The sequence below is a fragment of the Zootoca vivipara genome, chromosome 5, assembly GCF_963506605.1.
Source record: "Zootoca vivipara chromosome 5, rZooViv1.1, whole genome shotgun sequence".
NCBI classification, from domain to species: Eukaryota; Metazoa; Chordata; class Lepidosauria; order Squamata; family Lacertidae; genus Zootoca; species Zootoca vivipara.
In genome coordinates, this window is record NC_083280.1 from 52,103,175 (window position 1) to 52,127,138 (window position 23,964).

Genomic DNA, 23,964 nt, shown 5'->3' on the forward strand with positions numbered 1-23,964 from the left:
GTGGCAGCCCTGGAAAGGCTGACCTGTACAGGAGATTCCCCCAAACGAACAACTCGCTCAGGAAGCCGGGACTGGGCCTTTTACCATGACAAGCTCTGCGAGCAATAGCATCCCCCAAGCTGGCTGCTTCCTTGCCACCCTTTACAAGAGAGCTCAAGCTACAGTGCCCCGTCCCTCCCATGGCATTGTGACCTCATCCACATGACCTTTACAACACGTGCAGGGAACAGAGAGGCTTCCGGAGCGTAGCTGTGACGCACAGGCAAACAGGACTAGGATCATCTGTAGAAGAGGCCTTCCTTTCTGCTGGATGGTGCATCATGTTAGAAACAACTTTTAACACAGGAGCCATAAATAATCAGCAGAAGACATCTTCCCTCACAGATTACTGTGTTTTATTTCACACTTTTTGAAGAGCACAGTACTCAGAAGATGCAACAGTGAAAAGCTGTTATCTGCTCCAGGACTTTAAGTGAGGTTTGTAGTCTTGCACAGGGAAGAAATTGAATGAGATTGCAATGATCGGATGTTTATTTCTATTTTTTTACAATATATTTGATGAGTTATCAAAGCAGAGATGAATATTGTAGCATTATGCCCAACAACCTTTACACAATGTGCTGTGGATTTTAAAGAGTGTAAATAATGCAGTTTTGCTACTGCAGTTACATCACTGCAATAAAATTACATCTTTTAATAATATATTCCAACACTTGTTTATTTGGATTACTGCAAAGTGCTTAGAGCATTGGCTGAAGGTTTCTTTAACAGCACTGGGATGGATCCAGTTTAAGACTACAATCCTATACCTACTTACCTGGCAACTCAACAGGGTCTACTTCTGAGTAAACATGTATAGTATTGCACTTAGTTGAATTTAGTTCCTTTTGAAATCAATATGAAACATTTGTCATGACTTAAATCATGTCGCTTATTTCAATGGGAACTAAATTCAACTTAATCCACATCTGGCTCACAGTATTTTACAAACTCTGCCATAATTTTAAATTTCCAGGTTTATGGTAAGTTGCTTTGGTTTTCCATGGTTGGGTTCAGACAGAAACTTCCACAGAAAGCAAAGCAAGTTTTGCTGTCAGGGTAAAAGTTTGGGTCTCTGTAATATGGCACAGAGCAGAACCTTTCCCTTAAATTTCTATTGATCAAGATCTGTAAACAATAACCAACCAACCCTGCAGCAGAAAACACATGGAAAATTGTGTTTCTTACTCTCATCTGGCAAACATCTATCACTTTACCAGTTTCTACGGTACTTACAAGTGAACATTCATGTGCCACTTCCTTTAAATTTAGCATAGGGCTCATACAAAAGCCTGTAGTTATAGCATCACATTCTATTTCTAAAAGGTTCCCTTAAACACCAAACCTAATTTGCTATTATTTGGGAAAATAGGGATGGATTCTAAGTGGCAAAGAGCATGCCCAGCAAAATTATACCCCCTTTGGGAGCTGATGAAGATGGGGCGGGGTAAATAAGCTTTTTTAAAAATTATAAATCTCACAATAATAGCAACAGTGCTATAGCAGAGTTTTAAAAACTAGTTACTGAAGTCTGATTATATTTAAATATTCAGTACACATAACAGCCAGTTCAGTAGCCCAAACAGTACTTCAGCCAACATATTTGCAAGAATACAGGCTTAAGTGATTGGTTTGCTGCATGATGTATTTCTAAGCAGCTGCTGCCATCCATGAGTTATCTCCTTTCATTGGCTGCAAGCACACTGAGCAAATTACATCAGGGGAATTAATCAGATCACTCACATACCTCCATCGGACAGAAGTTCTTTCTTGTAAACCGTTGTATTGCTATGCAAAATTTAGCTCACCTAGATTAATATAATTATCTTACTATCCAAGTGAAATAATATCCCTGTAGAAGTTTAGGGAATAGGATGGAAAATTTAAAAGTTTGGTATGATAATTTTGTGGATAATTTATAGACCGAAATCTCAGGATTGCAGGTTTATAGCACTTTAACCTGGAATGACAGCTATTTTGATAAGACATTCAAATGTGCTATTAATGCAGATATGCTAATACACATAATTTTTATACATACTTTTGTTCACAGAAGAGAAAGTGTAAGAGGTTTTATAGTACACTTTGTAGTGTCCTTCCATACAGCAAGTGGAATCATGCTTCTAATAACAATGTATTAGGGAAACATCCCATATTTAAAAATATATACCGGTAGATGCAATGGCTAAAGACAATTTAGTGAGAACATTTTCTTGAACGTATGCTAGAAAACTGCAGAATTCCACGCTTAAAATCTGTCTGTGTGATGAAAAGGGAGTTTAACATTTTAAGAGCTGATTTGTCAACTTGAATATATGATGTACCGTAATCTGAGGACTGACCATCTATTCATGTTTTGTGACTGGGAGAAAAGAAGCAATATCCTGGTTATGGAAAGGAGAAAATGAGCAAGAATATAAAGATAGCATTCTGCTGCTGTAAAAGGATCAGAAATGACTGAGTTACAGGAAATAATCTATGTCCTTTTTGGATCCTCCTTGCCACCCTGGCAGTTTCCAGCAGTGGGGACTTAATAGTGTTTGGTAAGGATTTTGCAGGAGTCCCTGTGGAATGAAATCTCTTCCTAATACAGACATGGAATAATGTGAAGGAGGGCAGCTTTAGCTAAATGCAATCCAGTGCAGCACCTCCCAGCCGGAGACAACAAGGTGTAGGGTTACTGCTTTTTTGCTTATTGCTCACTCAGAGAAGGCAGGTGAACAGGGACAAGCTGCAAAAGGAAGCAATGCAGCAGGGCCAGGAAAACTGGTAGTGGGATTCTTGGCCCTGGCAGGTGCCCTGGCCCTTGCTCCTTTGACTGCATGTATGATGAAGATGCAACAACTTGAAACAATGCTTTTCCAAGACAACTGGGATTCTGGGAAGAGCCATGTCACAAAGCAAGGAAGCAGTCATGTAAGATGATCTTGCATTGTATCTTCCAGGCACCAATTGCCTATCAGAAGATGTAGCACACCGAAAGGAGTCCAACACAATTAATATCAAGCAATCTTTTGCCATTCTAGCTTGCCACCCCCAGTGTTCTAGCTTATGATGACATATGCATTCTGTTCTAGTCTAGTAGGGACCTGCACGGCTGGCAAATCACCAAGTCAAATGCAATGAACTAGCCATGTTTTGTGGCCATTCTGGTACTTGAGAATCCCTCTATTTTTTTAGAGTACCTGGCAGGCAGCAAGCTGAACTTTCCATATGTGGCCAATGGTCTGTGTTTAGCCTGAATCTAATAATAAAGAGATACTGTACCATTGAAATAAAGCATACGGTTTGATACTGGAGAACATTTGGGGGTAATAAATGCCCCAAATGACCATCTAGTTTTCAGGTAGGAGAAGAAGACCTGATGTACAAAAGGACTTTAACCATTGTCATTCCTATGCATTGCTTCAAATGGAACTGGGGCTGTTAAAAAGAATTCAAAACCCAAAGGTGTGTCTGTATGCTATTCTTTGCATAGCAAGAAGAGTGTGGGATTGTCTGACACTCTTCATACTCCCCTCCTGTTATTACAAGATCAGCATTATGCATTTCATATCTCACCATCTTTAAAAGCCTATAATTACTGAAGCAGACTGTGAAACTATGTTATTTAAAATTAACCACTGAATGCAAATCAACAGAGGTAAAGAGCACTCTGTACAAGAAAATAGCACTTTGGAAAGAAAGCATCTGTACAATATTTAAATATTGTATATACATCACATAATATTGTTCATAGCTCACCCAAAGGAGTTGCTTGTTTGTAAACCATGGAAGGCCACACACACTTACACATATAGAAAAACAAATCGTTTGCCTTTAAAACACAGCAGACAGGATGAAAACAAAGGAAAGCCAGCATGCACACTTTCTAATTATTCAGTAGAATAATTATTTAAGGAACAGCAAGCTAGATACTGTGACTAGAATTATCCAATCCATCCCTGTGATAGCTAATTCAGCAAAACTTTATTCACATTTCATCAGGGAATTATATAATGAATATAATGCAAATGGGGCCCCTTTTAAATTCTTCACTGAATTTTTAAGCATTTGCACAATGGCCCCTAAAATATGACTTAAGTGCCTGATCAACAATCTTGCGTTTTTAAAAGTAAAAAGGGTCTATGGCTTTTCACTCATGCATAGCTAACTGGAAAAGGGTATAACTACACAATTACGGTAACATTCTGGTGCCTTGGAAGCATGATTGGGGTTCAGTGGATCACAATGTGTTTTCAAAATGTGGGCGGGGAAACATGGCTGACCTTCCCCATCGGTGTTGAGGGTGTCTTGGCTGCAAATCCAGTATATCTGGAAGTGACTACATATCAAAAGCCCTGCATTGTGGCTTTAGACTGCATGGCATGGAAGCTGCCTCCATGCTGCAAATTGCCAGTCTTGAAGGACCTGCAGCACAGAGAAACTTATTTTCCCCAAGCCACCTCTAATCACATTTGGTATGTAGTAATGCAGAACTGCAGGCCATGTGCAAATCCAAGAAATTGTTATGTGGATGCAGCCACACCACACCACAGTTTAAAGCAACTTCTGTGTTGGTGTTTCTTATGTTCAGCTGCTCTAATTCACACCGGGAAGGGATCTAGTTTGTTGCCTGAAGCTTTCAAGAGTTTTGAAGCTGGCAGTGTTCAAGATATGTGCCATGTTCCTCCTTTCTTAAGTTGTGTGGGAGAAAGGGTAGGGGAGTCTCTCATTTCTTGGAGAAACAGTGTTCATGCTCCCTCTGCAGGCCAAATGCAACACAGCTGAACTTCCTAACCTGCCTACATATCTCCTGGCAATTCCCCCCCCCCCCCTAGATTTTAAGCTTCTTCTGGATGTACTGTATCACAGAAGCTGGTGAGGAGGAAAGCTGGAAATTGCCCACTTCATGGCTTATGTATGCAGGGCTGGGTATACAGTTACATCAATGGAAGAGAATGGGAAAGCAAGTATTTTGGACGCAAATGAATGACAGGTAACTCTAACTACTCTCTATACAGTGGTACCTCGGTTTGCGACCGCAATCCGTTCCACGGAGCTGGTCGCTCCCCGAATCAGTTGCTCCCTGATGCACACTTCTGCGCATCCGAGCGCCGCGGAACCCGGATGTAAACACATCTGGGTCCACAGTGGTCGGAAACTGAAGCGATCACAAACAGAGGCGGTCACAAACCGAGGTTTGATTGTGGATGTAACAACCTGCTTTCTTTTTCCTGCTGAATCATTCTAAATAACAATAAGCATTTTATATCGTTCTTTCATGAACAGGTGAAATGCTGGCCCAGTATAAAGGTATCCCTTTTCATTTACTGGATCTCACTTTCTAGGACCAACACAGTATTTATTTCCTGTTTCTTAATGTGTATGTGAGAGGTAATGAAAATGGTTCCTTGCTTTCTCCAACATGAGAATAGAGGTGCTTTCTGGGCAGCAACTGCCACCATACCCCTTCGTTTCTTTTGCATGAGGTCTGCCCAACAGCTAGCTGGAAGCATTTCTTTAAAAATTAAAAATCCCCCACCTACCACATTTCCAAAAGGAAAATGTGAAGTGGGAGCTCTTAAACTTGCAAAAACTGTTGAGAAGGGAGACTTTTGAAAAACGTCTCTTTCCAATGAACAAAAAAGAAGAAATACTCAAATACTTGGGCTGCAATGTTAATGGCTAACCCAGGGAGAGCCGTTCAGATGTCGTAGGAGTGTAACTCTCATCATCTCTGACCATTGGTGATCTGACTGGGACTTGTGGGAATTGGAAGGCTACAGGTTCCCCTATTCCTGGATTAATCAGGTTAGATTAACACTTCAGGTAGATCCACTGGAATCAACTAGCACTTGATCAACTAGCCTGTGCCATTATTCCAGTGGGTCTGCTCTAGGTATCACAAAGTCTTGTTCCAACACATTGTTTTTAATACGATGTGTATTTATACAAACTACTTCTACAAACTGCAGGTGGCAAACATCATCCCTTTTCCCTTCACCTCAAAAGGGTGTGCGTGTCCTAAGATGATATTGTGTATCATATCTCCTAATTTGAAATGTATTTGAATGTTTTGCAAATTTAATGGATTCCTTTAAATGGACTGCAGCCTTAACAAATCTACTTTGTGGCTTTGGAGTTTGCTAAAACAGAAGCAAAAGCCACCCGAAGCAGTCATCATATATCCCCAACAAGTAAACGTACTTTGCCTGGGCGGTAAGTGCTGTTTTTTCGTATTTTACAAAGAAAGGCTAGAAGATACTTCACCTCTAGCACTCGGATTAAAGCATATAAATAAGAGAGGTCTGGTTTTAAAACTGCTAAAGACCTATAAATCTCCACTGACAATTTACAGCAGCACTTGAGAGGACTTTAATTTAGGGCTGCACTGATGACCTCCTGCTGTCCAAAGCAGACTTGTTGGTATCAGTGAGACAGCTTTGCCATTTGCTGTATTGGGGTCTTCAATGTAGGACCATGAATATGAGCTTTGACATTCTGGACCCCAAATACAGCACATGTGGAATACTTCCAGTAAAACTATTTGTTTTCCCAATCAAAGAGGGCAGTGATATTTCAATGACTAATTCTCACAATGCATTTAGCCATTTTGGATTATTCTGTTTCATGTTTAGCACCTGATAACCATGTAAATTTCAGATTCCTGAACAGATAATTTTGAGAACAACAACAACAACAAAAATGCCTGACGTTTCCCTTCTAATGGTTCTCTCCTTTTTCCATCTGGCTGAAATGCAAGTCCATTTTGGTGACACATGAAAAATGAGAGAACGGAGTATTGAACTATCAGGTGGTGGGCAGGGGAGGAGCATTAGTAGTTTAGGAAATCAATACCAGCTTTGACACTTTTAGAAGTGGCAACGTCAATTGCCATGGCTTTGATCTCAGTGTCCCCAAATTGCATTAGTGTTTTGATCTCCCTTCTGCTTGGCGCGGACGTATCAGTTCCTGTGAGATCCAGGCGCAGAGTGCCACACTTCTTCACCCCTGGCTCAGTAATGAAACTGACGTGGTCATGTTCCGAGCTGTAGATGTTGATCACGATGACCAGCTGCGAAGGCTTGGCAGGTGTATAGCTGCGCGACACAGTCTCCCCAAGAGCCACCGACTGGTCAGCAGAAATAAATTTGTCAAAGACATCCGTGCACCAGCGGGTGCCATCTTTAACTAGCAGCTTTTCTGCAGGATGCTTGCCCTCCACATAACGATTCAGGACTCCTACACCGTAGGTCAGGGGAGAGCGGCGCACTTTAATGACAGCAGGATCCAGACCAAATAAGACTGCTCCTTTGAGGATAGTGAGCCCCACATCCTGAGGAATAATGATTCGGCATTTGGAGCCGAAAGCATTCTGGACAGCTTGCTGTAGTAGTGGAGCTTCAGCAAATCCGCCCACCAGGAAGAGGAACTTCACATTAGTTACTTCTGGCTTTTCAAACAAATCACCTTGGTGGAGAGGAAAATCCACATGGTCAGAATAACAGTAATACCTTTGCAGGTAATAAGAGAACAGAATGACAAATGACAGGAAAACTCACTAAATGGAGTGAGAGGAATCCACAGAATAACATTGTGAAGGAATCGAAGAAGGTGCTCTTCAGATCTAGAATGTTGTATCCAACTAAGTTCTACTCACTTGGCATTCTTTCCCACCAATGTTAGTTCTCCTCAGACTAACCCCCATTGACTAAGTTAGGTCTGTTCATGGGTCTTTTAAAAGTCCTTAGACATTCAAACACACCCTTGATACTTACTGAGATGTTGTATGATTTCATCAATGGTAGGCTTGAAGAGAGCATTCATTGCATCGGGACTCATCCTCAGCATTCCTTGTGATGACCACTTCACAAAATCTACACTGTAAACAGGACATGATAAGAAAAGTTAATGATAAAAAAGTTAAAGAAATGCTGCTCACTTAGCCAAAATAATGTTACTAACTCAATGTGTTGTTTCAAAAAGCTGGAAATGAAAGGATTCCAATGTCACCAATGAGATTTTTACATGTCACCAATGTAACCAATGAGATTTTTTATTTACATTAGCTAAGGCCACGATAAATGGAACACCTTCACACAATGGGAGAGTAAGTGGGAGACCACCCATGCTGAAGAAAAGGCTGCTTTGGTTTGCCTTCTGTCAGTTTTTTCTTTCTACCATGATGTTCAGGTGCCAACCAAAGATGTTTTTGTTTTAAGAAAGTTGACCCCTGAGATATTGTAGAATTCGTTTGTTTGTTTTTGAATTTTTGCAGCCTTATTTGCTGATAAGGGTCCTTTTAAGTTGCACCCAGGCAAGGACAAAGATAGTCAAAACGACACCGGGTTGAGTTTCAGAGAAAGAGTTTTAATCTCTATATATAGAGAGACTCAAGGTGGTCCTCCACAACATGAGTCAAGCAACACAAATTGCAAAGCTTTCTTATACCCTTCTTTTGGGCTCTTTCCCCCTCCTCTGTAAGAGTGCGCACGCAAGGGGTCACGCACGCAAGGGGGTGTGCGCATCTTCCTGTGTCCGGTGGTTCTCATAAACACACATTACGCCATGTGCGTAAACACATGCTGACTAATGCTGCCCCGGTGCCTGCCTCAAGCAGCCTTGGCTTATCTTGCCTGTTCTGCGCATCAGACTGCGCGTCAGACAAAGCCAGCCATCATCCAGCCTTGAGCTGGGCGTCCTGTTCCTTTTTGCTTTGCCCTTTGACACACTTTGGTGCAGAGACACAGAGGCACTGAAAAGCATTCTAAGCAAGCAAGACATCCCAGGGCTACAGCCATACAGTCAGAATTCATACAATGCAAGCAATGCAAACTATAGGATCAGATCTAGCTCAATAATACAATTTGCAAATCACTCTCTACATTTTTATCTTTGATGCCTCAGGCCATGAAGCAGTTTGTATATTTCATACAATAGAATGCTGTCTCCTTCACATATAGCCAGGAATTAATTTTCTTCAGTCTTACTTGGATTGATTACAGTGGGACCTCGACTTTTTTGAGTTACGAGCGGAAAAAGTGGCTGTGCACTTACAATTTTTCCGACATCCGAACGGAAAACCCGTTCGTGGCTAGGTGCGGTTTCCTCGACTTAGGAGTTTTTAGATGCGGTTTCCTCGACTTACGAATTTTTTCGTTTCCAACGCATTCCTATGGGAAACTTGACTTACAAAGTTTTCGACCTACGAGTGTGCATTCGGAACGGATTAAATTAGTAAGTCGAGGTCCCACTGTATTCCTTTTTTGTGTGTGTGGCAATGAACACAAGAATCTCTTTGGATTCTGTTAACTTAAAAGTACTTACTTGCTTTTCCTTAAGGCGTGTTCCACACTGTGTCCTCGAAATTTCTTGTAGTAGTCAATGAATGAGAAAGGCAGGGTGATGTTGAGTGGATTAGTCCGATCTGGTGCTGCTGCCCTTTTGCGTGATTCAAACGCTATCATCAGATCAACCCAGGCAGCAGGCCGCTTGATCTTAAATTGTTCAATAAAATCTTCTCCAAATATTTTACACAGGAGCCTTTCAAATTCATAGTCTACCCCTAAGGAACCATGTGGCCCACCTGCATCAGAGACAATTAGAATTGTTACTCAAACATATCGCTTAAGGAAGGATGCAACCAAAAGATTTTAAATATTGCATGGGCATTGCGATATGCACTTGAAAATCAAGCCATAGGAAAGCATGCTGTGTGCAGCTGAGACAAACTTGGAGCTGCAATCTTAAACACACTTAGTAGGGATTAAGTTCTGAATTCAGGGAGGTGATTATTGAGTAAGCATCCTCAGGAGAAGCATGTCATAAGCAGAAGTCAGCTACATGGGTGGAATTCAACTAATTGTTGCTCAGAGGAGACCTACTGAAATTAATAGACCTAACTCAGCCATGTTCAATCATTTCAAACACCCTATGTGTTTGCTTGGAATCCATGTACTTCCGAAATGGAGAAGCTTCCTATGGATTCCGCACTTAAAGACACAACTAGGCAACTAGTCTGGTCCAGGTATAGTGGTACCTCTGGTTGCGAACAGGATCCGTTCCGGAGGCCTGTTTGCAACATGAAAAGGCTGCATCCTGAAGCGCTGCATCTGCGCACGCACGTGACACAATGTGGCGCTTCTGAGCATGCACAAAGCGCGATTTAGCACTTCTGCACATGCGTGCAGGTTACGGACGCGCCAAACCCGGAAGTAAACTGTTCCAGGACTTCTGGGTTTGGCCCATTCGCAACATGAAAAGACGTATCCCGCAGCGAATGTAACACAAGGTATGACTGTACACAATTTTAATGTGCTTTTTATAATCTCCTCTCCCTTTCCTGAAGTTCCCATTTCTTATCTTCTGGCTCCAACTCCTCCTAAAACTTCAAAGCTCTCCCTTCTCTCCTCTCTTTGGTTGCCAATGCTCTTTGCCTTGCCTGAAAAACTGATGGGGGAAGCATGTTAAATAAAAAGAAACCAATGTCAATTTACTTAACACCTGAAAGACTGGCTCCTTCCATACAAGACTTCTCTGGTATTAAGATCAGCAGTGGTCTTTCTTCCAACCTCAGACTTTGGTGTGTATGGTCTGGGAAAGGGCATTCTTTGCGGCAGCCCCTAAGTTATGAACATCCCTCCCCTCAGGCACCTTCCCTATGCAGTTGTCAGCTAGCTTTGGACACCTGAGATGTGTGTTTTCAGGACCCACCCTATTCCTGTGACTGTGATTTGTTTTAACTATTTTTAATATTGATTTTTAGATTACTGTAACCTGATTCAGAATCTGCTGGTAAAGGGTGGGTGGCGGTGATGGTAACAACAACAACAACAACAACAACAACAACAACAACAACAACAACAACAACAACAACACAATCTGCTCGTTCTTGGTACAAAGCACGCATATGTCTGTGAACATTGTCATCACTTCATTTAATAACAATGAAATTCAGTGGTGGGCAGCATGTTACAGAACCACCACTCACCTGACCTCTGGTTGGTTGCTTCTCAGGAGGTAGAGAGGTGAGGCAGTGGTGAGTTCAACACGGTGCAAACACACCAGCAGAGCCAATCTGGCACTCCTTTTGGTGTGTTTGGTAAGCAGCAGCTATATGACCCACCAAAGCACAAGTGAGCAGCACTGCCCTGCCATGCTGCCCTCTACTGGTTAAATGCAGATGTTCTACAATGAGTAGGAGTGAAGAATGCAGCTTCACCTGTTGCCTTGTAGAGTTCCTTTAAGTGTCCTTCAGGTAACCTTATCTGGTGGACTGTAACATCAACTGTCCCTCCTCCACTATCAACAACTATGTAACGGTCGCCTGTTAATACAAAAGGAATCACAAGCCATGTATTAGAGTCAGTGATATAACTACATTTTTGCACAGACGCTGCTGCTGACAAAAGGCAGCAAGGGCCAAGGTGACTCAGGAAAGGACACTACCTTCTTCCAACTCGGACCAGATCTCTCCTATGACATTTTCAACCATAAAGGTGCGGCTTTGACGGTTACGCCGAATGTGTTCTTTAGCTGGAGGATGACAGAGACAAAACACTTATGGTAAGAAAACATGAACAAGTTGGATGTGTACCCTGCAGACTGCAAAACGGAAGAACACTGAAAGCTGGCTAGTCATCATATTGCTAAGCACTTGTCCTAATGTTTTGGGGATAAAAGCCGTGACCCCAATTCACAGACATTCCATTAATTCTTACAACAAATTGGTTCTAAACAGGACAGTGGCACCAGTTAAAGGCTTTTAACTGAACAAATTGTAATCTCTGTTGGGATCTTTGTTGGTTCTTAATCACAATTCTGCCAACAGAGGGCGCATCAACATAGAATTTGAAGTCTGACTAAATTAAATCTGTATTAAGGGATAGTACTTGTGATATATATATGGGTGATATATATATATATGTATATATATATGGGTGATCAGGTGTGTTACCAATTGCTTGCTGGTTTTAAGACACTCAAGAATCATGGTAGCATAAACGCAAACTATTTTGGTGGCCCATAAGAGAGTTGCATACGTTAAACAAACCATCTGTGAATTGGGGACTCAAGATATACACATTGTTCGTTACTATCACTAAATAAGAAAGAACAACTGTTTTAACTGCAAGCACTCTTTGTACTATGAATGAACACGGCATCATAGTTTACTTTAGATCAAGGAAAGCAACAGGTTGGAAGTTACTCTTTTAATATCATGCTAGGAGTAGCATTTAACCACAGAATTGGAAGGTCATCTACTCTAGTCCCTTGATTAATGTACAGCTGTCCCCAGAATTGCAGTCTTGCACAATTCCTGATTGTTTTGATGGAACTTTCCCATGAGAATGTCTCAATGGATGTTCAAAACATTTGTTCCCCAGTGACAGGAAATCTGGGAAGAAATAGTATTCTAATTTTATGCTCACACTCGTCAACAGAGATGTTATGCCGCACTTTGAACCCCTTTTAGGCAGCAGTGGCCTGTGTGGTGGAGCAGAGCCACCCACTCAAGACTGGTGTCACTACAGCTTACCCTAAACAGGGCTAGGGTGAGATGATGGCAAGGGGGAGGCTTTGCAGGCACATAGGTAGAGCCAGTGTGGTGCTCCTGCTGGTATGTCCAAGCAGCCCTGACCTGGCAGCCATACAGCAATACAGGTGTTGGGTTGGCTGTTCCTCCCCACCCAACCTGGCACAGATCAATGAACCTAAGCATGTTTCCATTCCATTCTCGTCCATTCATAAAACCAGCACGGGTATAGAATTCCCCTGTCCATCTGGAAAACGTTCTCATATTTTTTATTCCACCTTTGGCACATGCTCATATTTGATAACACAGTTCCGAAAAACTTAAAACTGTGGAACAGCTGACAAGTCACACTTTAATGAGCATGACAGGGTAGTTTCTATTGCTGGGGCTGGCAATTAGCCATCCAGGTTCTCCCAGTGTGAAAATCAAGAGTTGGCCGGGAAATTTGGAAGACATCTTGCTATGAAAGATTTTGGCAAGAAAGGGTGAGTAGGAAATTAGGTTGAACACTAATCGTAGCCCAATTAAATCAGCCCTACCTGGTGTAAAGCCAGTGGCAATGGTCTCACTTGGGTTATAACCATTGGCAGGTCCTTTGCTGCTTAAATCTATCATCTGATGAAGGCGGAGCTTCCTGCAGTAGATAGATGCAGCCTCTGGTTCCAGGGCAATTATGAGCTGCTCAGGGTTTTCTGGGGATGCCATTCCTGCCTGTGAATAAAGGAATCAAACAAGGAGGGGAGAGGAAATGATTAGCTGAACTTTGATTTTCATCTGCCTTCACAGTGAAGTAGCTTTGTGAATCCTGAGATTTTCATTCATTCATCTATGCTTCTTTCTTTTCACTTCTCTTATTTTCATATGCTAAATATCATGGTTGGGGGGGAAGAACATCTAGTTCATTTCAAGGATTCATAACTAGGAGAGATGCATGCATTTTCCCTACTGAATAGGATGACATAGCTGCATATGATATAGCAAGATAAACAAAAGGTATGTTTAAAGAGTAAATTCATCTCCTTTTCAAGCATCTAGTTCAATTTCATGAAAAAGTTTCCCAAAAAGAAACAAAATTAGCTTTGGCTTCTCTGCCTCATCAGCATTAAAACAGAGTTATATTGCTCTCACACTCTTCCCAATGTGTAAATAATATAAAATGCCAAATCATGTAAAGTAAACCTATTCTGTTCTGCATGTTGCCTAGTGCAATGGAAATATCTGGGCTGCTAACATAACAATCCTATATATGTGTCTTATTATATAGTTTATTAGGTCTTATTCCCAAATAAGCAGGTATAGGATTGCATCCTAAAATAACTGCTATATTCCTGAATATCTTTTCTAGATTTTGTGGCAGCCAGTAATACTTTCAAAAACATAACCATGCACCTGTGAATGCTAGACACTTTCCTGCCAGAGTTATGCACACTGAATTCACAGACCTAATCCTTGAATGCTGAAGATTCTATGTATCTAGGGTTGCAATCATATACCCACTTACTTAGGAGTAAGCCTTACTGAAGTCAATGAGGCTCACTTCTGTGCAGATTATCTGAAGAAGTGTGCATGCACACAAAAGCTCATACCAAAATAAAAACTTAGTTGGTCTTTAAGGTGCTACTGAAGGAATTTTTTTATTCTGTGCAGATATACAGGACGGAACTGAAGGAAGACTGCTGGTATTTGAAATACTGCAACTTCTATTGCTACTCTTTTTTCAAGAGAGCGCAAAATATTCATAGAATGGCATCAGGTAATGCTGTATGACACCAATGCACACAGCTTTCCTGATTTGGTTTATCTTCTTTGCAATGCTTTTACTCATTGCTTGCCTTGTTCCATTCAGGTGGAAGTAGTTAACCCTAGAGAGGGGAGTAGCAGGCTATTTTTTTCCATGGAAAAATGAGAATAATCATGCCTCTACATTGTTGCTTCATAACTCAGGTTCTACAGATAATTTATACTTAACTTTAAAAGAAAAGAAAGCTGGAGATATGGAGATCATGGTTCACTGGGAGCTGGAGACCCAACTGCTCCTTACTCCTCCCATGGATACCCATGGTCTGACCTCGTAAGGCCCCTCCCACCATTGAAACCCTCAGCAGCCCTTGACATACCACCATTGGTAGAGGCCAAGGTGGGCTGGGAGAAGGCTTGGACCCCATCCCCACCCCAAAACAGTAAGAAACATACACAAACCCTGGAGCTGATGTATGCATTTCTATTGGAAGCCATGGAGAGTAATCATAAAACCTAAAAAGGAATCCCCTAGATAGGAAAATACCATGACACTCTCTGGCCATGTCTCCAGGAGTGCTTTGGGTATTAGTTCTCCTCTGATCTACCAGTAAGGTTGCTCTATAAGCACTGCACAGTGTACATAACCATACACATTATTTCCCGGCACATAGATAGTATTTGTGCTGGGATTGATCTTATAAAATGCTACAGTGGTACCTCTGGTTAAGATCTTAATTTGTTCCGGAGGTCCGTTCTTAACGTGAAATACCACTTTAGCTAATGGGGCCTCCTGCTGCTGCCGCCGTGGCGCCAGAGCAAGATTTCTGTTCTCATCCTGAAGCAAAGTTCTTAACCTGAGGCACTATTTCTGCGTTAGCAGAGTCTGTAACCTGAAGCGTTTGTAACCCGAGGTACCACTGTATTTGCAAACATTTTGAAACGGAGCAGCGGTAAAGATTCCTTATTTCTCTTTCAGCAGAAGAGGCATAAAATGGTGTAAATTGAAGGATGTGTATGGCTGTATAAACTTGCTTGTTTTGCCATAGTTACACTTGCTTCCTACCGTCCCATACAAGGCTGGGGGGGGGGCATTGCATTGTCATGTCATGGCTGTCATTTGCAATACTTACCAAGAGGCTCTACCTAATAGCTTCGTCATAATATGTCACAAGCACAGAGAAACAAAAAGAAGCATCACGATGGAGTGCATGTAAGCACTCCACAGTGTTTGTGGAGAACAGCTTGAAGGTTGTATTATGTACTGTATGTATGCTACAAAGCAATGACAAACCTAGACAGCATCTTAAAAAGCAGAGACATCACCTTGCCGACAAAGGTCCGTATAGTTAAAGCTATGGTTTTCCCAGTAGTGATGTATGGAAGTGAGAGCTGGACCATAAAGAAGGCTGATCGCCGAAGAATTGATGCTTTTGAATTATGGTGCTGGAGGAGACTCTTGAGAGTCCCATGGACTGCAAGAAGATCAAACCTATCCATTCTGAAGGAAATCAGCCCTGAGTGCTCCCTGGAAGGACAGATCGTGAAGCTGAGGCTCCAATACTTTGGCCACCTCATGAGAAGAGAAGAATCCTTGGAAAAGACCCTGATGTTGGGAAAGATTGAGGGCACTAGGAGAAGGGGACGACAGAGGACAAGATGGTTGGACAGTGTTCTCGAAGCTACGAACATGAGTTTGACCAAACTGCGGGAGGCAGTGCAAGACAGGAGTGCCTGGCGTGCTATGGTCCATGGGGTCACGAAGAGTCGGACACGACTAAACGACTAAACAACAAATGTATGCTACAGTATACTGTAACATGCCACAGTATTAAGGGTGTGTGTGGAGAGAATCTATCGCAACAGCAAAGAGACAAGTCAGCATATTCAACATGGGAACTCTCAGCATTTGAGTGCTAACCCCTAAAGCAGGGACAGGAAACCTGCAGCCCTGCAGATGTTGCTGGACTACAACTCCCATCATCCTTGACCACTAGAAATGCTGGCTGAGACTGATGGGAGGAGTCCAACAACAAGTGACGGGCCACAGCTTCCCCATTCCTGTCCAGGAAGCAATAAACCACCAAAGAAAAGATGGTCAAATTAGCTCAGCTCAAGTTATAGTGTTGAGTGTTGTGAAGAACTTTGGAAGCAGCTGAACTCCAGACTTGCTAGAGACTTTGAAACAGTAAGGAAGTTGAAGCAAATAACCCTCTCTGGGATCAGAGATTCCTACTGGTAACAACTTTACAGAGTGTGTTTATGCCGTAGGTGTGTGCTTTTGGTGCACAGTAAAAGTGAACTCTGCTAAGCAACTGCTGCATGTGCTGAGCTTAACCACTTGACTGAAGCTTCTGTGGCACATGCACTCAGAACAAACCAAACATGCCTGTGACACCCCCTTCTAAACTTGTTTCATCTCTAGCTCCTGCCTTTCCAGATGCCTCAGAGGGAGAATTTTTATTTTTTGGAAAGCCAAAAAGCAAATGCAGTCCTCACTCTTGTCTTCTGTATCAGGTGAGATTCACGGAAATTGCATCCAGGAGAGTAAGAGAGGTGGTGCCTTGTTGTTGAAAATTCTGTAGTTATTTGAGTGCTTTTGTAATAATCACTGAGTTGAATAATATTTTTTAGGTTAAATTTTGTAGGATCAGAGATATAAAGAAGCAAAGTCTTCAGGATTTGTGGTATTTTGCAGCAATCATACTTTTGAAATGAACTATTTCAACGGAAAATCAAATAATGCTCACTGAATTATGCGTAATATATGGCAGCAGTGGCATTTAGCCCTTCTGCTACCAATTATTTTCATGTCAACATGAATATTGATCTGACAGCTCATCAAGGCTAAGCTGAAAATAAATTCAACCAGTGAAGGCAGTTGAACCAGTTTTTCTCTGACATTTATTTCTGCTCATGTGTGTAAGAGGGAAGTATGCCTGAATTTAGTCTCCTGGGTCCATTTAAACTGGTGGTCTTCAGCTTGTCCTGAGCTCAGACCTGGAACCCTAAACTGCAGCAAGGGGACCCACTTTCAGGAGCTCCAAGTGGGGCCCAGTAGGAAAAGACTGAAGCCCATATATCTGGACCAGAGTGAAGGGACAAAACCTACAGAAAAAAACCCTACATTAAGATGTACAACTCTTCCTCCCCATGCCATGTTGCTAGCGATGATCAAAACATATACCTGCCCCAATCCCAACTGCGGTGTATCTTAGGAGACTCTTCTCAAAAAAAGAAAACTGCTTTAAAGCTTTGGTTTTGAAAGTTGTTGAAGAATGTGGTGAAATCAGATCAGGCTGGGAGCTTCCACAGGAAATGGCTTTGAGGAAATCAGTACATGGGAAAAACGGGCATGAAAATTGACCTGGAGTATCAACAAATCATGTTAACTGTGTGAACACATGTGAACAATGTGGGATGCCGACCACTTATTACACTAATACAGAAGCCTAGAGATTGCTTTGCCACTGCATCTATGGGATTTATGATGATTCTGGGGGTGGGGTGGTTGTGCATGTGACGAGCTGAGATACCAAGCATCCCAGCCCAAAAATGAGGCAGCCTGTGCTTTTCCTTGCACCAGGATGCTGCAGAAACCACTGTTTACAGCATTTTGTCCTATTTTGTTTTGACCTTAGGTATACAGTACAAATCCTTTAAGAAAAACCTCTTAACGGCCAGATCAGTAGATTCTGATCCTGTGAGGGGTTTTTTTTTCCTTCCAAAGCTGGAGAGAGCCATTGCTCTACCCAGCAAGAACTCTGTTGCACTGCAGCAGTGTGGCTTTTACTTCTCGCAAACCACAGCTGCTGCAGAAATGCAGACAAGATGCATTGGTCCAATGGATGAAGTCATAGCACTAAGGGCGTAAATCAGTGATGCATTTTATTTTCTTCCATGAAGCGCTGAGGCTCAGTCAAACAGCTTTTATAGATAGCGCTAACAGTTGATAGCTCATTTAGTCTGCATAAGCCTTTCAGTTTCAGAGGTCATATTTTTGCACGACTGCTCTAAAATGTTTCTGGTCATTTACAAGGAGCAACAGCGGGTCCTTCGCTGCTTGAGTACCTAAGCCATTAGCAGTTTGCTGCGCTACATGTACAAATGAAGGACTGGGGGTGTATTCCATTAGCCTGGAACGTATATTTGTGCAAACCTAACCACAGCAATTAGCAAATGTAAATTGAAATTTGTTAGCACGTGCTTCTTGCTCTATGCATTTTAACACCATGATCAATTAAGCTTCCTTAATTAATTATGGCTTCAAAAATGCTGCAATCTTATAGCATATTATAGCTTCATAACAAACATTAGTGCTTATGCAGAAAAGGTAATTTGTAAGTATCAACCAGAAGAATCACATCCACAGGAACTTGCAGTAATAACACCAATCCATTCTTTGACAACAATCTGTCTCTACCAACAAGTGACAATTAAGTGGATTTCTCCATTTCCCCTAATACTGCTAATGTGTCTAATTTGCACTGCTTTTGATATTCTGCAGGCAGAAAATGAAGGCAGGAGTGAGGGATTGCAGCTTTAAATCATCACTTGCCTTTGTTCCCTAATATCTTTTTGCCTTTCTACACCAGATGTAGGAATTAGCAATGAACTGATAACAACTATAATATGTCTGTTGCAAATATCAAATACATTAGCTACTCTCCAAAATACTTCTTTAGCTTCTACTAATAGAAAACACTAAATCAGATATTTGGTGGAAAAACCCCTAGGAATCCTGCATTGAAACATTCCAATTCCTACAAAAAAGGAGAGCTGCCTCTGCAAAGACCAGTCACAAAAATGATTATGTATACAAGCTAAAGGAAGTGCAAACATAGTTCCAGCTTCAGAATTCCACCATATCTTGCCATGAAATTTGGGGGGGGGGGGGAATTCCTGGATCAGTGGCACAAGGGCAGGGGTGCAGAACCTGTAGCCCTCCAGATGTTGATCAACCACAGCTCCCATCATCCCTAGCCACTGGCCATACTGGCTGGGTCTTATGGGAGTTGGGGTCTGTAGTTTGTTCAGGGTGCTGAGAGTTGTTAGGAGACTCCTATTCCCCTCAAAGAGTTATGAATCCCAGAGCTGTTTAACAATCTATCCATGGCAGGGGTCAGCAAACTTTTTCAGCAGGGGGCTGGTCCACTGTCCCTCGGACCTTGTGGGGGGGCCAGACTATATTTTGGAAAAAAAAATATGAACGAATTCCTATGCCTCACAAATAACCCAGAGGTGCATTTTAAATAAAAGGACACATTCTACTCATGTAAAAACATGCTGATTCCTAGAATGTCTGCGGGCCGGATTTAGAAGGCGATTGGGCCGCATCCGGCCCCCGGGCCTTAGTTTGGGACCCTGATCCAGGGAACTCTGGAAACTGCAGTTCTTTTGAAGGGAATAGGGATCTTCTAACAACTCTCAACATCTTTAAGGAACAACACTCCCTGGGATTGTGTGGGGGAAGCCACAGCTGTTTAAAGTGGCATTGTCCTGCTTTAAAGATCTAGTGCAGATAGCATTGGTGTTCAATGCTGTATGTGGCTAGTACAGTGGTACCCCACAAGACGAATGCCTCATGCACCAAAAAAATCACAAAATGAAAGCGTTTTGCGATTTTTTGGATGAAGCCAAATGGCCGTGCTTCGCAAGACGAAGCAGCCTCGCGAGGGGAAGGGAAGGGAAGCCGCCGCCGCCGCCACTTACCTTTAGGACTCCACCGGTGAGGTCCATGGCCGCCGCTTCTGCCTCCTGCGGTGGCGCACCGCTCATGGCGGCCTCCAGCCTCCGCGGCTCCGGCCTTGCCCTCCTCGGCAGCCATGGCGGCTCCTCCCCAGCGGGCTGGCGGGATCCGGCAGGAGCAGCAGCGGGGCTCGCCAGGCAGCCCTTGGCAGGAACAGCGGTGGCGCCTGAAGGAGCAGAGGCTGCGGCGGGAGGAGACCCCTGGGCCTCCTCCTGCTTCCCCCTCCCCAGAGCCTTAAAAACTTCTGGAGTGGCCATGGCGGGCGACTTGGCACCTTTTTTTTGCACTTTCCCCGCTCCCATAGGAACACATTGATTCAATTTCAATGCATTCCTATGGGAAACCGCACTTCACAAGACGAAATTATCGCAACACGAAAAGACTCGTGGATCGAATTAATTTCGTCTTGCCAGGTACCACTGTATGTCACTAAATATATCCCATTCTAAATAACATTCAAATTACACACACACACACACACACACACACACACACACAAATTTAAAAAGAAATAAGATACTTTCTAATTGGTCAGAGTGATGAGCTATCTGTCTGCTTTCAGCAATAACGAAAACCAAAAGTTGGTCTTCCTTCGACTCAAGTTGAGGATGCCATTCTGCTCATGCATATAAAACTTCTTATTTGTTATGTAAGAGAGGAAACTGTTACGAGGCAAAGGAAAAATGTTGCCGTTTAGTCCAAACTATACGATCAGGTACACTGGACATGTTGAAAACAAGGGACAGTGCACTACTTTTCAGGATTGGGTTTCTAATCTGAGGGAAATGGGAAAACAGGATTGGTTTGAAGGGATTGTAGTCTTGCACAAGCAAGACTGATGGGTAGATTAAAAAACTGAAATCCAATTTGCTCTTTGACTGCTAATGACCTATACATAGACCTTTTTGTTCGGATCATCTGTGTTTGTTTTGTTCTGAGGGGTTCCTACTCATTATAACTTCAGTGTGTAGTAAACAACATTCTTCAAGCTTTCTTCATTGCCCCACATAGACTGAAGGGTAAAAGCTAGATAATACAGTTAAGGCAGGAAAACAGATAAACGTGTAACCCCTCAATACCAGTCAGGAGCATTTCCTCAAAAGGAGACTTGCAGAAATTACTGGATAGGATAATTTTCATCAGATTTCTTATCTCCTTTAGCTGTTTCTGGATTAACAGGGTTGAACTTCCTCCCTTCAAAAAACATTACAGCCCCTTCTGCAATATTGTGATTTCCACTGGCATGTGACAGAAATTCCAGGCAGTGCACATGCTGTGGTTGAAGTATTTGTAGTGAAATGGGAGCTGAAAGAATGTCCCCCTTCCGAAAATAAAAAAATAAAAAATTGTCAAGCTGAAGGAAAACCCTTCTGACCAGGAGCATTCAATCCCATTTTCTAAAATCAAGATTCAGCACCTGAAGCTCAGTTCAAGGAAGAGGCAACACCAGAGAATTCAAAGACCATCCATCATTTTATAGTGGATATTTGACAGGAAGTCTGAAGCCTTTTTAAAAAGTTTCAGAGCAAAAGATCAAAATAAACAAAAAGCCAACCAATTCTTAGGGGTGCTGAATTTTTTTTTTACAATGTTTCCTGAAGTGTTTTGAATGTAGGGAAGGGAAGGGGAACCTGTGCTCCTCCAGCTGTTGCTGGACTCCAGCTCCCATCAGCCCCAGGAAGCATGGCCAATGGTCAGGGATGATGGTAGTTAGAGGTCAACAATATCCCATCAAACTCCCATCATCCCTTACTGTTGGCCATGCTTCCTGGGAGTTATAGGCCAACAATATCTGGTGAACCACAGCTTTCCATATCCCTTCTTCAGGGAGAAAAGATGAAGCAAGCAATCACAACAGGACACAAGAATATTCTGGCTAGCTCCTAATGAAAGAATGCAAACTTGCCAAAATTTCTCAAGCAAATATATGCAGATGTAATTTGTGTGTGTGTCCATTATGATCCCTTTCATTAGCCTTTTCATGTGAATAATCTTCTTCTTGCCCATCCTTTCTTAAAGATGCACTAAGATATATCTTAGTATGCTAGCAGCCACAAGTATGAAAGACAACATCATGCTACACAGCATTACTGCTTTGGAAAGTATCTGTGGAAGATGCCATTATCTTTAAGTACATGGGGGGTGTAATTGCTTGTGTAGCCCACCTTTATAGGACTTTGTCATATTGTAGACTATGTGCCTAGAAGCAAACATATCCTGGGTAGCAAAAAAACCATTTTATTACTAGTAGATAAACAGGGATGCCTTTTTTATTTAGTGTGGGGTATGTGTATGGACAACTTCCACAAACTGACAAGTGCCATTGTGGCTCACTATAACTAATACATTGCTATGGAAGTCACGCAAAATATACTTCCTTCTCTTCCAGCTGCACCTTCTGCCAAATATATTTTTCAGACATAAGATGACTTGTTTTTCTTAAATCTGCTTATTTGAATGTAGAATACTATTAGTCTGGAGTAGTAGTTTTAAAATACGTTTCAGTGTGCTCAGTGTGACCTATATCTGTCCTTTGGGATCATAAATCACTGTACTGTCGACTGCTAGTCCACAGCATCTCCTTCCTTCTTTTAGTGCTATCTCCCCAGTATCAGAATTTCTTATCTTAGTTCCTCCCTCCCATCCATTTCTATTCCACTTTTCATCCCCAAAAGGTACAGAAAGTAGCTTACAACAATACACAACAGAACTGTAGATATGAACTGCTACGGCTTTTGTGGAGTCACCTCCCTACGATTTCTTCCTAAGCTCTCTTTCATTGCTATTTATTGATCTGTTTGGTAAACACACAATCACAGACAAAAAAAAATTACCACAGATGCAGACATTAGTCAACAACATTCCATTGCGCCACAGATGGGAAATGCTGCTAGAACATTAGTCTACTTTTCTCCTTCGGCTATTAGATACCATTCCACAGGTACACATGCACACAAACAACAGGCAAGCGACAACAGACAAAGATAATACACGAGTCTCTAATGTTTCAGCTTTACCTACAACCGTGTCCTTCCATGAGAACCTTTAAGTGATTTGCTTCTGGCACTAGCATTAGCAATCCCACACTATAGACTGTTGAGAAAAATGTTGCTCAACATTAGAGACAAGTACAAGATATTCAAAGTGATTGTGGGGGTCTAAACAGCATTTTAAGGGGTTACTCAAAATACCCAAACATTTAGAAAACATGCATTGCATAGTTGTACTGCCGCTTAGGGTGGCCAAGTGCAAAAAGAGAACACGGATTCCGCTCCATATAATAGGGAATTTCCTCTTCAATACTTCTGCTGAGGAGGGAATTTTGCCTTCACAAAGGATGCATGGATCCTGCCCTCTTTTACACCTGACCACCCTACTACCAGTGGATTGTGTAATTCTTCCTAGCTGCACACAATCAAATACGAGAAATCCTAGTGGGAAAATAGTATGCACATATGGCAAAGACAAACAGGTCTAAAATAAAGGATAAGGGGCACATTTATGTCTGAATAAAATCACTTAGCTGAAGCAGGCTTGGACCCAACAAAGGATCATCAATTTCTTGTCTTTGGAATTATTAAGCATTGAAGAAGGAAGTGATCAAAAGGTGAGAGGGTTGGCATGTGCTTCTTTAAGCTACAGAGTGAGCACCACCTTCCTTTCCCCTCATTTCTACATCACACCTTTTGCCATTTATTGCCATCTTAGCAACATAGGAAGCTGCCTTATGCCGAGTCAAATATTATTCCAGGCACCTCAGTTTTCAGTGCTGGCTGGCAGCAGATGTCCAAGGTTTCATGCAAGCATCTCTTCCATTCCTATATGGGGATGCCAGGGATTGGACCAGAGACCTTCCACATGCGAAGTAGCAGCACACTACTGAGCTAAGGCCCTGAAAAAGACTCAGGTGGGTCATGAGACC

The 23,964-nt window shown here is 42.2% G+C and overlaps 1 protein-coding gene across 2 annotated transcripts in view; it reads right to left on the reverse strand.

Annotated features, from left to right (window-relative positions):
- Window positions 1–299: 299 nt before the first annotated feature.
- HSPA12A (heat shock protein family A (Hsp70) member 12A) overlaps window positions 300–23,964 on the reverse strand; it is a 51,708-nt gene continuing 28,043 nt past the window's right edge. For both annotated transcript variants that reach the window (XM_035138290.2, XM_035138289.2), the window contains exons 7-12: window positions 13,096–13,267; window positions 11,470–11,556; window positions 11,243–11,347; window positions 9,349–9,607; window positions 7,800–7,903; window positions 300–7,491 (exon numbers count right to left, since the gene is read on the reverse strand). In XM_035138290.2, the coding sequence (XP_034994181.1) occupies window positions 6,857–7,491; window positions 7,800–7,903; window positions 9,349–9,607; window positions 11,243–11,347; window positions 11,470–11,556; window positions 13,096–13,267 (1,362 nt within the window). In that variant the 3' untranslated portion in view covers window positions 300–6,856. The remainder of the gene's footprint in view (window positions 7,492–7,799; window positions 7,904–9,348; window positions 9,608–11,242; window positions 11,348–11,469; window positions 11,557–13,095; window positions 13,268–23,964) is intronic.